The 16,063-nt window shown below is 48.7% G+C and overlaps 1 protein-coding gene across 2 annotated transcripts in view; it reads left to right on the forward strand.

Moving 5' to 3' along the window:
- PDCD11 (programmed cell death 11) overlaps positions 1-16,063 on the forward strand; it is a 42,570-nt gene that overhangs the window by 25,729 nt on the left and 778 nt on the right. The window contains exons 22-35 of one of the 2 annotated variants that reach the window (XM_052660681.1): positions 4,210-4,318; positions 5,923-6,012; positions 6,192-6,297; positions 6,721-6,898; positions 8,918-8,974; positions 9,756-9,878; positions 10,434-10,556; positions 10,901-11,201; positions 11,406-11,522; positions 13,087-13,236; positions 13,448-13,698; positions 14,380-14,548; positions 15,032-15,185; positions 15,682-15,847. In XM_052660681.1, coding sequence (XP_052516641.1) covers positions 4,210-4,318; positions 5,923-6,012; positions 6,192-6,297; positions 6,721-6,898; positions 8,918-8,974; positions 9,756-9,878; positions 10,434-10,556; positions 10,901-11,201; positions 11,406-11,522; positions 13,087-13,236; positions 13,448-13,698; positions 14,380-14,548; positions 15,032-15,185; positions 15,682-15,847 — 2,094 coding nt within the window. The remainder of the gene's footprint in view (positions 1-4,209; positions 4,319-5,922; positions 6,013-6,191; positions 6,298-6,720; positions 6,899-8,917; positions 8,975-9,755; positions 9,879-10,433; positions 10,557-10,900; positions 11,202-11,405; positions 11,523-13,086; positions 13,237-13,447; positions 13,699-14,379; positions 14,549-15,031; positions 15,186-15,681; positions 15,848-16,063) is intronic. The other variant, XM_052660682.1, reaches the window with a different exon arrangement.

Here is a 16,063-nt window from a genome sequence, read left to right on the forward strand (position 1 = left end):
AGTTTTCTGAATGTTGAGGGGTTTTTTGAATGTTGAGTTCTAAGCCAACTTTTTCACTCTCACTTTCAAGAGTCTCTTTAGTTCTTTGCTTTCTGCCATAAGGGTGATCATTTGCATATCTGAGATTATTGATATTTCTTCTGGCAATCTTGATTCCAGCTTATGCCTCGTCCTGTCCAGCATTTCTCATGACGTACTCTCCATATAAGTTAAATAAGCAGGGTGACAGTATACAGCCTTGATGTACTCCTTTCCTGATTTGGAGCCAGTCAGTTCCATGTCCAGTTCTAACTGTTGCTTCTTGACCTCCGTACAGATTTCTCAGGGGGCAGATAATGTGGTCTGGTATTCTCATCTCTTTTAAGAATTTTCCACAGTTCGTTGTGACCCACACAGTCAAAGGCTTTGGCGTAGTCAATAAAGCAGAAGCAGATGTGTTTCTGGAATTCTCTTGCTTTTTCGATAATCCAACGGATGTTGGCAATTTGATCTCTGGTTCCTCTGCCTTTTCTAAAACCAGCTTGAATCTGGAATTTCATGGTTCACATACTGTTAAAGCCTGGCGTGGAGAGTTTTGACCATTACTTTGCTAGCGTGTGAGATGAGTACAATTGTGTGGTAGTTTGAGCATTCTTTGGCATTGCCTTTCTTTGGGATTAGAATGAAAACTGACCTTTTCCAGTCCTGTGGCCACTGCTGAGTTTTCCAAATTTGCTGTTATATTGAGTGCAGCACTTTCACAGTATCATCTTTTAAGATTTGAAATAGCTCAACTGGAATTGCATCACCTCCACTAGCTGTGTTCATAGTGATGCTTCCTAAGGCCCACTTGACTTCACATTCTAGTATATTTGGCTCTAGGTGAGTGATCATACCATCATGGTTATCTGGGTCATGAAGATCTTTTATAGTTCTATATATTCTTGCCACCTCTTCTTAATATCTTCTGATTCTGTTAGGTCCATACCGTTTCTATCCTTTAATGTACTCATCTTTGCATGAAATGTTCCCTTGGTATCTCTGATTTTCTTGAAGAGGTCTGTAGTCTTTCCCATTCTATTGTTTTCCTCTATTTCTTTGCATTGATCACTGAGGAAGGCTTTCTTATCTCTCCTTGCTATTTGGAACTCTGTATTTAAATGGGTGTATCTTTTCTCCTTTGCCTTTCGCTTCTCTTCTTTTCACTGCTATTTGTAAGGCCTCCTCAGACAACCTATTTGCCGTTTTGCGTTTCTTTTTCTCGGGGATGGTCTTGATCACTGCCTCCTGTATAATGTCGTGAACCTCCGACCATAGTTCTTCAGGCACTCTTATCAGCTCTAATCCCTTGAATCTGTTTGAACCTAGTATTCTAGAACTCAGTAATTCCCTAAACATACACCGTGTAGCCAAGAATACTTGTTCTCTGAGTGTGGACTACTGCTTGGTGACTGAAAATTTTAGGTCATACTCGAGTGGATTATGCAAAGGGATGCTCCACAAGGGATTCTGAGTGAACTAGTAGGACTAGTAGTAGACGAGGAGAACTGGTAGTTCTTTGTAGTGGTGGATCCAATTTGTCTGGGGTCATTCTTTCAGAGAATCTTAAGCATGTTGGTCTGTGGGCCTGTCTGCTTCTGCTTACCACATTAAAAAAAAAAAAAAAAAAAAAACCCAGCCTCTTGGAACTGAATAGGCCATCCATGAGTGAAGCTGCTGCTGCTACTGCTAAGTCACGTCAGTCATGTCCGACTCTGTGCGACCGCATAGACGGCAGCCCACCAGGCTCCGCCGTCCCTGGGATTCTCCAGGCAAGAACACTGGAGTGGGTTGCCATTTCCTTCTCCAATGCATGAAAGTGAAAAGTGAAAGGGAAATCGCTCGGTCATGTCCGCTCTTAGCTACCTCATGGACTGCAGCCCACCAGGTTCCTCCGTCGGTGGGAGTTTCCAGGCAAGAGTACTGGAATGGGTCGCCAGTGCCTTCTCCAGTGCTTCTGCAGAGTCAGGCCCCCATCCATCCAGGCTGTAAGTCTTATGTGCCTAGGGTGTTATGCAAGGACAGGACAACTTAAACAACTTCCTGAGGTTAAGGTTTGATCAGCATCCTGAACAGAAGTGGAATAGTTCTGCGAGGGCTTGTGTCTGAGATAGGGAAATACGTCTGAACCCTGAGCACCAGATGCTGACAATGCTGTGGCAGTGTGGGTCAAGCCAGGAAATGAGTGCATTCCATTGAGGAGATGGGGGATGGAGAGTTACAATAACAGACAGACAGATGGACAGGTAAAACTCGAGCACATCTTTCACCTCCTCTGTGCACCTGTGTTTTATTGTTAATTATTTTATTTTAATCAACGCCTCTGAGAAGCATAGTATAAACATAATGATATAACTGCTGTGTTTCTCAAATGCTTTTGTTTAAAATCATGTATCTTGAAGTCAGGAGGGAAAACATTTGTTTAATCTATGGTGTTGACTAACTTGACAAAATGCCACCATGTTTTCATTCCCACTTAGATATGGAGATCTCCTGCACAAAGAGAATGTCCTGTATCTTGGAGCAGAGTTCAGGGTGGGTGAGGGTCTCTTAAACTAGATGAGATGTTTCCTGATTAATTAATTACTCATTTGGAGGGGCTGCAGTTAGGAGAGCAGACGGTTCAGGAATCTTTATGTGTGTCTTTGGAATTCCTGCTAGTCGCTGAATTTTCTCTTGGCATTAAAGCAGTTATGGCTGCTTTTTTTTTTTTTTTTTTTTGAGAGAAAGGTAAAGTAAAATAATTTGGGAAAAAGAAAAAAGGTAACACATACTTGTAATGTGTGTTTGTGGTTTATTAAAAAAATTTTTTTTTCTAGCTTTGTGCCTCTGAGGCCTGTCTCAGCTTGCAAATGGCTGTCTCCTCCCTATGTCTTCATATGGGCTTTTCTTTGTATTTATCTGGGTTCTAATCTTTTTTCAAATTTTTTTTATTGTGGTGAAAACACAATGTAAATTTGCCCTCTTACCATGTTGTTAGCTATATGCACAATTGTAAACAGATCTCTAAACCTTTTCATCTTGCATTTAACTAAAACTCTGTACCCATTCATTTCCTGCTCACCTCCCAGCCTCTTGCAACCATCATTCTACTTTGTTTCTCTGAGTTTGAGTTTGATGTCTTTAGATGCCTCATATAAGGGGAGTCATGCATAGTCCTTCTGTGACTGGTTTATTTCACTTAGTATCATGTTCTCAAAGTTCATAGGATATCTGTATTTCCGCTTTACTTGTATATGAGTTTCCTGTGGTTTTTATATTCTCCAGTACTTGGCTATTATATGTTACAGTTTTACCAGTGTTACTTGTACCATTTTATTGACGAGTTCTGTTTTGTTTTAGAAATTTGAATGGGTAAGGTGGGCTGGGTTGAAACAATGGGAGCTCTGTGCTTCCTTTGAAGTGATTTGTAGACTGATAATTTTCAGACCACATCTCCTCGTTGCTTTTCTGCATAGACAAAGAGAATCAAGAAAGTGATAATGCCAAGGTAGTACTCTTGCCTGGAAAATCCCATGGACGGAGGAGCCTGGTCGGCTGCAGTCCATGGGGTCGCAAAGAGTCAGACACGACTGAGCGACTTCACTTCCACTTTTCACTTTCATGCATTGGAGAAGGACATGGCAACCCACTCCAGTGTTCTTGCCTGGAGAATCCCAGGGACGGGGGAGCCTGGTGGGCTGCCGTCTATGGGGTCGCACAGAGTCGGACACGACTGACGTGACTTAGCAGCAGCAGCAGCAGCAGCAGCAGCATGGGACGGAGCCCTGAACTTTTGAGTCAGAAGCTCTGACTTGAGTCCCTGGGTCTGTAGCATAAAGTGAGTTTAATAGTATCTTTCCTGTTTGAATCAGACATGAGAGTGTTGTCACATTCATTTGTGAAAGCAGTTCTGCAAACAGCAAAGCGGTAGCTCAAGCATTGAAATAAGTAAAGTCATTTCATTTTATTGTTGGCTACCTACTTTGTAGTTTGTTCATACCTAGTTGAGTGAGTTGGAAAGGATTAACTTTCATGCAGGTATTGTGAATATTCATTCCCCTTTGTGGACAGAAATGGAGGTGTGCATGGTTGGTGTGTATGTGTTAGGGGAGTCCAGTAAAATTAATCCAAGGCCAGTTGGGGGAGATGGTCTCAAGCTAGGAGCTTATAGAGATTGGTTTACTCTTTCCATTGCCTTTCTGCGAACAGTGAGCTGAAGGAGGATGGCCATACTGCTCTCAACACTCACTCTGTAAGCCCCTTGGAGAAGATTAAACAGTATCAGGCTGGTCAGACTGTGACTTGCTTCTTGAAGAAGGTAAGAAGTGCATGCCCTGCAATGCAGTGCTGTCTTTCTTATAGAAGAAAGGGGGGAGGAACTGGCAGTGACCATTTGCACTAGGCTTTGATTCTGTGCTTACTGCCTTGCTGATGTGTGGGAGACAGTAAAGCCCTCTGCTCCTAGAAAACATCTGGTCTATTCAAGGAGCTAAATTTATGGCTTCCAAACAGCAAGCAACTCACAGTTCTACGTGTTTGTAGATTTCTTGTACAAAATAGACAGAAAAATACATCATAGAGCAAGAATTTGAATCCAGTACTTTATCTTAAATAATGTAAAATTCATATTTCTGTGTCCACAAATAAAGTTCTATCGGAATATACAAGAAATAAAAAATTTTATTTAAAATTAAGTATTGGATTTTAGATTTTTGCCTTTCATAAAGTTCAGGAACTGTGTAAAACAATATGTAAATTGGGTGTCAGATTATGTGTTTAAACCCTAAGTAGAATAGTAGTTGAGTAAAGGGAAGAGATCAGTGAGAACTGTACTGGTTAGAATATATCAGAGAGAAGGTCAAGGTCTGTCTGGACTTGACCTTGAGGGGTAACTCCTCTTCAGTGTTGCCAGAGTCTTCCTGCATGAGCATCTGTCTAACTATGTCCATGATGCTTGAATCCTTTAGTTACTTTTTGTCTATAGATATTCATAAACCCTAGATGCCTTAGAGTAATATTTAAGGTTCTTCAGAGGGAATTCCCTGGTGGTCCAGTGCTTAGGACTTTTCACTTCCACTGCCAGGGGTATGGGTTTGATCCCTGTGGGGGCTAAGATCCATAAGTCACACAGTGTGGCCAAAAAAAAGGACTCTTTATAATCTGACCTCATGAATCTGGAGTACCGGTCATGCTGAAAACCTCCTTTTTCCCCCTTCTTTATTTCTACACTGGGGTGCTGTCTGTTCCCATTGCCTATAATTCAAGGTCTAGCACAGATAACCTTCCCCTCTTCCTAGTTCTCCTGTAGAGCCTGTAGCATATTATACTCCTGTGTGTTGCTTTCTGCTCTAGTTATTTGCATATTCATTCAGCTTACTTTTTGCAGACAATTATCTCTTTGAAGGCAGGGCCTGGCTGTTAATCACTATCATGCTGTGTGTAGTGGCTGCTTGATAAATGTTTTTTGAGTTGACCTGAATATTGGGGTGTATATTTAGGGTAGAGCACTGTGTCAATAGAAAAATCTAAACTGATTTAGAAATGAGATGTTAGTCCCTGAAGGCTGTTACCTCACTGTGCGCAACTGAGCTTGGAGGAGGCTGTGAGGTTGGGATTGGTTCTACTGCTTGAGGACGTTATCTCTGAGGCCTTTTCTGCCTCCTGATCAGCTGAGGCACCAGGAAGGATGTGTGTTCTGCTGGGCTGGTGGAGGCTCTGAGCTAGACTTGAGTAAAGCCTGTGAGAAGTGGAGGGTGGGCAGGGGGATTGGGCCGTGGGGGTGAGTTCCAGTTACTTGGGAAAATGTAGGAGTAGGGCCCTTTCAGTGTGATTTTAGGAGTGTCTGCTTTAGTGAAAGGAAAAGATGAGATGCTTGTATCTGCCCTATTCCATTTCTTCTCTTGTTTTTTTTTTCCCTCCTAGTACAACATGGTTAAGAAATGGCTCGAGGTGGATATTGCTCCAGACGTCCGAGGGAGAATTCCCTTGTTGCTTACTTCTCTTAGCTTCAAGGTTAGTGTGCCTGAGATGCCTGGAGAGGAAACCCCAGCTCCCTGAGCTCGAGTTAATCCTTGGTGTGTGCTCACAGTGGGGACAGGGATCCGTCCCATAGGGGATACTTACTGTACTTTGGTTTTAGATAAATGACAGGCCTTTCTTCAAACATCAAAGGAAATTTTTTATCCTTCTAGGTTCTGAAACATCCAGATAAGAAGTTCCAGATTGGCCAGGCCCTGAAGGCCACCGTGGTTGGCCCAGCAGATTCCTCCAAGGCCTTCTTGTCTCTTTCACTCATAGGTATCGTGATGAAATGGGACCTGGTCAAGGAAGGGAGGGGGTGGAAAGGGTTGGGAGAAGGTCTTAGTCATCGCCCAGGTTGAAGGATGCCATGGAGGTCAGCGTCCTCAGAAATTCTACTGCAGAGGCTGTGTCCTTGGAACAGCTTTTCTCTTGGGGCTTTGCTCTGTGGCCTGTGTCTGAGACACCTTTACCTACAGTTGTTTTTCTTAGGTCTCTCAGAAAGGGTTGTCCAGCATTCGGCCTTGGCATCCTTGACCACGTGGTACAGTGGTCTGGGTCTGTGTGATCATTCTGGTCCACTCATTCTAAACACCCTGAGCCCAGACACCTTCACCTCCCGCCAGCCTCTGGTTGGCTACTGTCTCAGCTTCTTTCTTGGCTCACTTCTTCTTCCCTGCATCTGGTTCATTGTCTTACCAGGTCCTCACAAGCTCAAGAAGGGGGAAGTGGCCATGGGCCGTGTGGTGAAGGTGACGCCCAAGGAGGGGCTGACCGTCTCCTTCCCCTTCGGGAGGGTTGGAAGAGTCAGCATGTTTCATGTGAGTGACTCCTACTCGGAGATGCGCCTGGAAGACTTCGCCCCACAGCAGATTGTCAGGTAGGCTGGACTCTTTAACTTTTTCCCACTATCTGTGGGATTGGTGGGGATTTGGGGGGTTTTGATTTTTTTTTTAATTACAAGTGTGTGGTTTTGTACTGGAAAAAAAAAAAAAGTATATAAAGTGGAAACTGAACATTGCTGGGTTGCTCCATCACTTTTGCTTCGATTTCTTTCAAGACTCTAATATATGTAGTTACAAATTTCCCTTATGTAATAGTAGAATTTAATTTTCTATACTGTTCTGCAGCTTGCTTTTTCTTAATTGCAGTGACTCATGCACTTTTTCTTTCCTATGCTAGTATTTTGACACCTTTCTTGTTCTTTACCTTACTTTTATCTCTTTTTTTTTGAGTTGCATTATGTGTTTTTTTAAAATCACAGTTTATATAAATAATTCTGTTGATGGACAGTAATGTTGAAGTGAGTATATTTGCACCTATGTTTGGATACTAGTGCAAGTATGTGTGTGAAATAAATTTCTAGAAGTAAAATTGATGGGTTAAATAATGTTATATATCTTGCCAAAGTGTCTTCCAAAAGGACTGTGCTAAATTTTCTCTCTATTAACAGTTAATGTGTCTGTTCATTTTTCACACCTCTGTCAACACTGGGCATTTTTTTCTGTGTGGCATGTGGGATCTTATTTCCCCAGCTAGGGATCAAAACCATGTTCCCTGCATTGGGAGTGCAGACTTTTAACCACTGGACCACCAGGGAAGTCTCAAGACTGGTACTTAATTTTATCTAACACTGGATGTTCTTAATTTTTAATCTTTGCCACTGAATAGGCCCAGATTGATGTCTTAATTTAATTTGAATTTCTCTTACTGGTCATTTTTCGTGGTTATTGGCTGTTTACATTTGTTCTATGCTTTGCTTGGTCAAGTTGCTTTATTAACTATTTTGGATGCACAGAAATGAACCTGCCTCAGAGTTTTGAAACTGTTCCATAGCCTGAATAAACTAGCATTGCAGAGGCATATTTCAGCTTGGTACAATACATACTTTTCTGACAGTCACACACAATTATCCAGCAATGGAGCAGGCACCTTCTGGAGGCTGAGACTGGAAAGCAGTAATTGCTCTTTCCCATCTCGAGTGTTCCAGCCACCAGCACCTGCCTTCATTCTCAGCCACTTGCCAGAGCTCAACAGCACAAAAATGCCCAGGGCTTAGGAGAAGAAGAATGTCACAGAGAAATCCAGAATCATCTCTTTTCTTTAGGCTTACAAAATACGGATGTGATTTTTTTTTATTTTTAGCAAAATATTTTTTTTAATAACCTTATAGTTAAGCATATGAGTAGTGTTCAGTTGTAGTTCCTTGACTCTCAAATGTGGAAGATAAGTTAACTCCCCAAAGGCAGACAATCCCTTCAGGTCCTTCCCTGCGTTAAGGGCCGTGATGCCCTGGTGGGAAACACAGATGCTGTTGTGGGAGGATTTGGGCTGTATTGTTGCTGAGACCCTTTCTCCTGGTAAGATTCTCTACCCTGTGACTTTGGGCTATTACTTGCCATTTTCTGTGATGTGAGTGCGGAAGTCCCCTAGCAAGAGTAAAGCCTACTTTCCCCCTGAAGCCTTCCCCTCTTAGGTCTCACTTGGGGGGCCGCCTCTGAACTGTGAATCTGCAGTGGTCCTGGGCCGTCCCTGCCACGGTTCCTTGGGTGAGTCTCTCCACGAGATCAAACCCTCCCAACCCCCGACACGGGGCAGGTCTCATCTCCTGTGTGTTCCCCACGTGGCTCTGCATGCCTTCCAGAGAGCTTGCGTGTCCTCTGGTTTCCTCCTGCCAGCACCGTTCTTGGGTGAGAAGAGCAAGTAGCGCTGCTTTTACTTGATGGACTGAGGCCCAGAGAAGAGCCTTGTCCCGAGTCCCTCAGCAGGTGGTCAGCAGGACGAAGAGCAGAGCCCTCACTCTCGCCTGTTGCTCAGCCTTGTGAGAGGAAGCCGAGGCCCTCTCCCGTCTCCCAAGGTGCTGGGGTCTGCATTGCCTTCTCCTTTGCTCTCGTTCTAGGTGTTACGTCCTGTCCGCTGCAAGCCCTGTGTTGACTTTGTCGCTGAGATCATCCAGGTGAGTCTGTGTCACCGGGACAAGAATCAGGGAAGAACCTCCCAGAGGACTGAGGAGAGGTTGCGTGGATCTGACAGGGCTTTGGGCCTCCCAGCTTGCCTCACTGCTCACCTCCTTTATGCCCGGCCCTGTTTTTATCCAGAAAAGCTGAGGACATTCTAACTGTAGAAGAACCTGTCTGCTCAGGCTCTTGTTTCCCAGGGAAACGTGCAGACATCCAGAGTGGGGCTTGGGCTTACCTGTTGGTGGTCCTGGTGAAGGGAGGTGATGTAGCCCCCAGGGTTACACAGCGGGGGCGAGTGCCGTCAAGTGGATTGGCCTGAAGTCATGGTTTGAAGTGGACATTTATGAGGCTTGACCATCCTCTCCCTGTTACTATTAGCGCTGTCCAGAGCTGACAGGACTTCAGGAGAAGGTGGGGCTGGGCTCTGCAGGTGATGGCCTACTGACAGGTCCAGAGTCACCTTCTTACAAAGAGTTGTTACCTCAGGAGGTCTTCCCAGGTAGTGCAGTGGTCAAGAATCCTCCCGCCAGTGAGGGAGATGCAGGAGGTGTGGGCCTGATCCCTGGGTGGGGAAGATGCCCTGGAGCAGGAAATGGCAAGCAGCTCCAATATTCCTGTCTGGGAATTTCCATGGACAGAGGAGCCTGGCGGGCTACAATCCATGGGCTGGCAGAGTCTGACATGACTGAGTGACTGAGTGCATTATCACGGGGAAGTCAGGGGTGAGGGTGGGCTGAGGGCTTAGAGGTATGTGTGTAAGCCTTTTTATTCCTTTAGGACGAACCCAGAGACGAAAAGCAAAATAATAGATCCAGAGATTAACTCCATCAAGGACCTTGAGGAAGGGCAGCTCTTGAGGGGCTTCGTCAAGTCCGTCCAGCCGTCTGGCGTGCTCGTAGGGTGAGTGAGGCGGAGCCTGGGGACGTGGACCAGCCCCATGTCCTCCAGGAGCCTGTCCTGGTTGGCCCCCGCTGCTCCCTCAGTCACCGCCTCTGAAGGAACGTGAAGGGAGGAGACTGAGTGAGTTCCCACAGTGTTTTAAATTCCAGGTCTTTTCATACTTTTAAAAAAGTTGTAAATTATTCTTCTGTTTGGTGTTTTGGACAAAGAATGTGGCATGTCACGATTCGTGAGCGTTCCGCGAGCTGCCAGCGCCAGTCGCCGCAGCCTCCCCTGCTGTTACTGTGTTTTCTTATTTCCTTCTGTCCTTCTAGCAGCTTTTGAGTTGTGTGTTGTGATGCTCTGATACGGGGTGAAAAATACCTTTCTATTATATCTTCATTATGCTAGATGTTTTTCCCAGTCTACAAAGCCCTCTTTATTTAGTTGAATGCCAAGAACCGTCTGTTGTAAATCCTTGTCCTACTTGGGTCTCTGGGAGGGCGCGGGCTCTAGCTTGGCTGGGACTCCGTTGCCATGTTTACGACTACGGGACGCTTGTCTCTCTCCCGTCAGCCTTGGCCCCTCAGTTACGGGTTTGGCCCAACACCCGCACGTCTCCCAGCACAACCAGTCCAAGAACGCTCCTTATGACAGACACCTCCCTGAGGGGAAGCTGCTCACAGCCAAGGTCCTACGGTGGGTGCCCTCTCTCTCTCTCACCCCTTTCTCTGGGAACTCTGGGAGGCGATTGAGAGCTAAACTTTAAACATCATGGCCTAGGTGATGGTAAATGTGGTCCGTGAACTCCCTTTGTTTGGCACCTTCTGCCTCAGCTCCTGAAAGCAGGTGTGTACTTTTCTTTGCACAGCACCTGTAGTTGAGGCCGGAGGAAGGGGCAGCACAGCCACGCTCTGTATTTTCCTAAGTGTCGTACGATGTGTGGGTCATTCCTAAGATGACTGAATGGATTCCAGGGCAGGTTGGGGCAGGACCCACTGTACTGTGTTGTCCTCGTCATCCACTCTGTCGTCCTGTCGTAGCCTGAACCATCAGGAGAGCCTGGTAGAGCTGTCACTCCTCCCCGATGCCAGTGGAAAGCAGGACGCGCGTTCTGCCCGCTTGAGACAGCCACCTCCAAAGCAAGAGGGGAGGGAAACGGAGGCAGTGGAGAGAACCCACGAAGGAAAAGCAAAGGAGAAGAAGCAGCAGAAACAGAAAGAGAAGAGAACTGGCAAGGGGCAGGAGGGGGCGCAGCCACCTTGCAAGGATAAGAAAGAGCCCCAGAAGCCCCAGGCGAAGAAGCTGGGCAAGCGGCCGCACCCCGAGTCCAGCAGTGAGCAGGTAGGGCCCTTGGGAAGATGGCCTCCGCTCACGTGAAAGGCGAGCCTTTCAGAAGCCACCAGCAGCTGCCTCGCCGCAGCCTCTTGGACTGAGAGCAGCTGAGTTTGTGTAGGGCACTGGGTGCTGCTGGGAGGGCCGGGATCAAGCACCCCCTGGGCCATGAAGAGAAGCGAGGCTCAGCATCGTCCCTGCCTGTCATCCCAGGAAATCGGGAGCAAGAAGCAGAAGAAAGCTGTCCTGTCCGAGGAGGACGACAGTGGTGTGGAAGTGTATTACCGAGAAGGAGAAGAAGAGGCAGAAGAGATGAGCATGTTGCCCAAGGTGAGGGGCGGCGGGGTTGGGGAGGAGGGCTGCTCCGAGAGGAGAGTCCCTGGTCTCCTGCCTGAGGACTGGGCTGTCATCAGCACCCCTTTCTTGTCCTCATTTTCTGTAAAATAGGAAAAGGTGGTGAGGCTAGTTTCCTCAGTTGGTCATCAGGTCCTAAGGACAGGGCCCCTGCTTAACTGTTGAATAGGCTTAAAAGTCGATTCTAATCCACATTTATTCAGTTCAGTTCAGTCGCTCAGTCGTGTCTGACTCTTTGTGACCCCGTGAATTGCAGCACGCCAGGCCTCTCTGTCCATCACCAAATCCCGAAGTTCACCCAAACTCATGTGCATCGAGTCGGTGATGCCATCCAGCCATCTCATCCTCTGTCGTCCCCTTCTCCTCCTGCCCCCAATCCCTCCCAGCATCAGGGTCTTTTCCAATGAGTCAGTTCTTCGCATGAGGTGGCCAGGTATTGGAGTTTCAGCGTCAGCATCAGTCCTTCCAATGAACACCCAGGACTGATCTCCTTTAGGATGGACTGGTTGGATCTCCTTGCAGTCCAAGGGACGCTCAAGAGTCTTCTCCAACACCTCAGTTCAAAAGCATCAATTCTTCGGCGCTCAGCTTTCTTCACAGTCCGACTCTCACATCCATACATGACCACAGGAAAAACCATAGCCTTGACTAGATGGACCTTTGTTGGCAAAGTAATGTCTCTGCTTTTTAATATGCTGTCTAGGTTGGCCATAACTTTCCTTCCAAGGAGTAAGCGTCTTGTAATTTCATGGCTGCAGTCACCATCTGCAGTGATTTTGGAGCACAAAAAAATAAAGTCTGACACCGTTTCTACTGTTTCCCCATCTATTTCCCATGAAGTGATGGGACCAGATGCCATGATCTTTGTTTTCTGAATGTTGAGCTTTAAGCCAACTTTTTCACTCTCCTCTTTCACTTTCATCAAGAGGCTTTTTAGTTCCTCTTCACTTTCTGCCATAAGGGTGGTGTCATCTGCATATCTGAGGTTATTGATATTTCTCCCGGCAATCTTGATTCCAGCTTGTGCTTCCTCCAGTCCAGCGTTTCTCATGATGTACTCTGCGTATAAGTTAAATAAGCAGGGTGACAATATACAGCCTTGACGTACTCCTTTTCCTATTTGGAACCAGTCTGTAAGTGGAGCTAAATTAAATTAGGCAGGTGGTGGGAGAGCCAGCAAAGAAAGAAAGGCTTTTTCAGCCTGTCTGAGACTGTGTCTCCTTGTGAGAAATGAAGACAACCCCGAGGACCAGTGTGGAAGGGCTTCCCTGCCTCCCTCAGAGCGTTTGGCACACCTTTGTCCTACATTAATGAGTGTATGCATATGTAGCTTTTTAAAAAATTATTACTTAAATTTAGTTATTTACAAAGAAAGCTTTTCGTCACTCCTGTAAGTTTCCCCAGTGGACCAGGGTGTAGCCTGGTCTAGACCTCTAGGTTTCTGGGCATGGTGGGAGCCCCTCTTCCTCCAGTGGGAAGGGGCTGGGGAGCAGGGGCCGCTGGGCCCAGTGCTGGCCTCACGCATGCCTTTGATCCTCAGGAGAAGCTGACCAGGCCAGCAGAAGCGCCCCGGCTGCAGCTATCTTCCGGCTTCGTTTGGGACGTGGGTCTGGACACCCTGACCCCAGCCTTGCCACCTCACGGAGAGAGCTCGGACAGTGAGGAGGACGAGAAGCCAGAGCAAGCCACGGTGCCGTATCTTCCAGGGCATCACCTCTTTCACAGGGACCCTTGGGCTCCCATGCTCTGCCCTAAGCTCGGTGTCTCTTTGGGCAGGTGGGGCCGTCCCAGGCGGGGAGTGATTGCCAAGCCACGGACTGCCCTGCCGGCTCCTGGCTTCCCCTGCAGACCTCTCTGGGTCTGAGGAGCAGACGACTCACCTGCTGCTCTGCTTTCCACAGCAGAAGAAGAAAAGCAAGAAGGAGAGGGAGCTGGAGAAGCAGAAGGCGGAGAAGGAGCTGTCCCGCATCGAGGAGGCGCTGATGGATCCTGGGCGACAGCCGGAGTCGGCCGAGGACTTCGACCGACTGGTGCTGAGCTCGCCCAGCAGCTCCCTCCTGTGGCTGCAGTACATGGCCTTCCACCTGCAGGCCACGGAGATCGAGAAGGCCCGGGCCGTGGCTGCGAGGGCGCTCAAGACCATCTCCTTCAGGTCCCGGTCCCACTGTCCTGCTTTGGGCCCCGTCTTTCCTCAGGGAGGGCCGTGTCTCCTCCGCAGGCCGGCGGCAGGTGGGGCGACTGCCACCAGGGCCCATGGCTTCACAGGCTTTCTCTCAGAGACGGCCCGGCCGTGGCATAGGTCTGCTCCTTTATACCTCATGGTCCTCTTCACTGAGAGAGCTCGGGTCACATTTCCACGAGTCCCTACACTTCAGGTGCCTCACTTGGAGAAAAGTAGAAGAGGAAAACGTGCCTCTCCGCATACCTGGGTGAAATTCCTGGTGTGGCCGTCTTCCAGGCCGAGGCTCTAGCAGGCTTCCCAAAAGCTAGTGAAGAGGGATGGTGCTCCTTTGCATCGTTTTCTTGGCTTGAGGGGAGATTCAGACCACAGGTTCTGCCCTGTCCAGCCCAGCCCTCAGGCCAGTTTGAGATTGGTAGATTTCCTTCCCACGAATGGAGGTAGAAGCTAGGGGAGCCTCAGACCCCGCAGCCATGGATGGGCATTCCTGCTCCTACGTGAGCTGCAGTGGGGCTCTCAGTGCCGGCTTGTGGGGGTGGGGACTGAGGACATGGGTGGAGCCTGGGGAGGGGACGTAGTCCCAGCCCCCTAGTTGGGAGTGGGGGCTCATGGGGCTGAGAGGATGGACTCATGTGCTGACTGTTCTCCCTCCAGAGAGGAGCAGGAAAAGCTGAACGTGTGGGTGGCCCTGCTGAACCTAGAAAACATGTATGGCTCCCAGGAGTCGCTGACGAAGGTCTTCGAGCGGGCCGTGCAGTACAATGAGCCTCTCAAGGTCTTTCTCCACCTGGCTGACATTTACACCAAGTCAGAGAAATTCCAGGTAGGGGTCTGCGCCAGGCAGCCGGCTTCCAGAGGGGCCTCAGCCGCTCCTGGAAGTCCCTGAGACAGCGGGGACGTCTCAGGGAGGGGGGAAACCCCTGCCTCTGGGCCCAGTCCTGCCCCAGGCTTGCTCATCTTCAGGTGGGAGAAGCCGTTTCCCCCACCGTTGAGCCACCAACAGAGGTGTCACAGATAGGAGGTGATGTGGCCCAGTCGCCCCTTTCCGTCTCTCCTCGCCCTCATCCTGCTCACGCTGTCTCTAGTCTCGACGACCTCACGGCATGGGATTAGGAGGGAGACTCCTCGGCACGTGCTCTCCTCATCCTGGGCGCCTGCCCTTTCCTGTCACATATGTGGATCGGGGCCTGGACACTGAGGGAGCCCCTGAGCCCAGGGCTAGCTTCCCATGAGCGTAGCCATCTGTCTCTGCCGTTGCCCCCTCTGCTCTCACCTGCTCTCTCAGCTTACATCATTCTTCCCACAGGAAGCTGGTGAACTCTACAACCGGATGCTGAAGCGTTTCAGGCAGGAGAAAGCTGTCTGGATCAAATACGGCGCCTTCCTTCTGCGGAGGGGAAAGGCGGAGGCCAGCCACCGTGTGATGCAGCGAGCCCTCGAGTGCCTGCCTAAGAAAGAGCGTGAGTGCCCGTTCCTTCCACCCACCCAGATCCTGAGCCCAGTAGGCTCCCTGAGTCTGGGCAGGGGTGTGGGGGTCTTCTCGTCCAAGGGCTGGTTTAGGGAGGCCTTCTGGGGGGTGCTAGCTTGCTCTCTGTTGATTATATACTCGTGAAGATGTGCTCATGTTGCATTTTAAATGCTAAAACTCCAGAGGTTGAGGAACAAAAAAGGATTAGCAACAATTCTTTTGCTTGTGCCTGCCTGCCCCACAGCCTACCTCCCATCCCCCATCCACCTTCCGGGCCCAGAGAGTAGAATGTCTGCCGTTTGGGAGTCATAGAGCAGTGCCCATCGGTGTATTTAGCCCTCAACCTGCCCCTGCATCCCTCTTGTCGTCACCTGGGTCTCAGGACCCAAGGGCAGGGAATCAGGCATCGGGCTCTGTGCCCGTAGAGTCACGTGTTGTGATGAGGGCGTCTCTCTGCTTTCTGTGTCTGAGCCGTCCTCTCCCTGCAGACGTGGATGTGATCGCCAAGTTTGCACAGCTTGAGTTCCAGCTAGGGGATGCAGAACGCGCCAGAGCCATTTTTGAGAGCACACTGAGCATCTACCCAAAGCGCACAGATGTCTGGTCGGTTTACATCGACATGATCATCAAGCACGGCAGCCAGAAGGAAGCCCGGTGAGCGGGGAGGGTGGGCTGAGGCCTCATTCCCTGTGGCGGGGTGGGGGGCGGGCATCGACCACTCAGGAGTTTTAGCCCTGCAGCAGCTCCCAGCACCCCAGTCCTCTTACTCTGCCTGGAAAAACGGCTTTGACGTGACACAGCAGGTTCTGTGGCATTCACATTTCCGATTTCTTTTTCTACCTCGGGGGCCAGCCACCGGTCTGGCTGGAA

Source organism: Budorcas taxicolor, chromosome 23 (assembly GCF_023091745.1).
Source record: "Budorcas taxicolor isolate Tak-1 chromosome 23, Takin1.1, whole genome shotgun sequence".
Classification (NCBI taxonomy): domain Eukaryota; kingdom Metazoa; phylum Chordata; class Mammalia; order Artiodactyla; family Bovidae; genus Budorcas; species Budorcas taxicolor.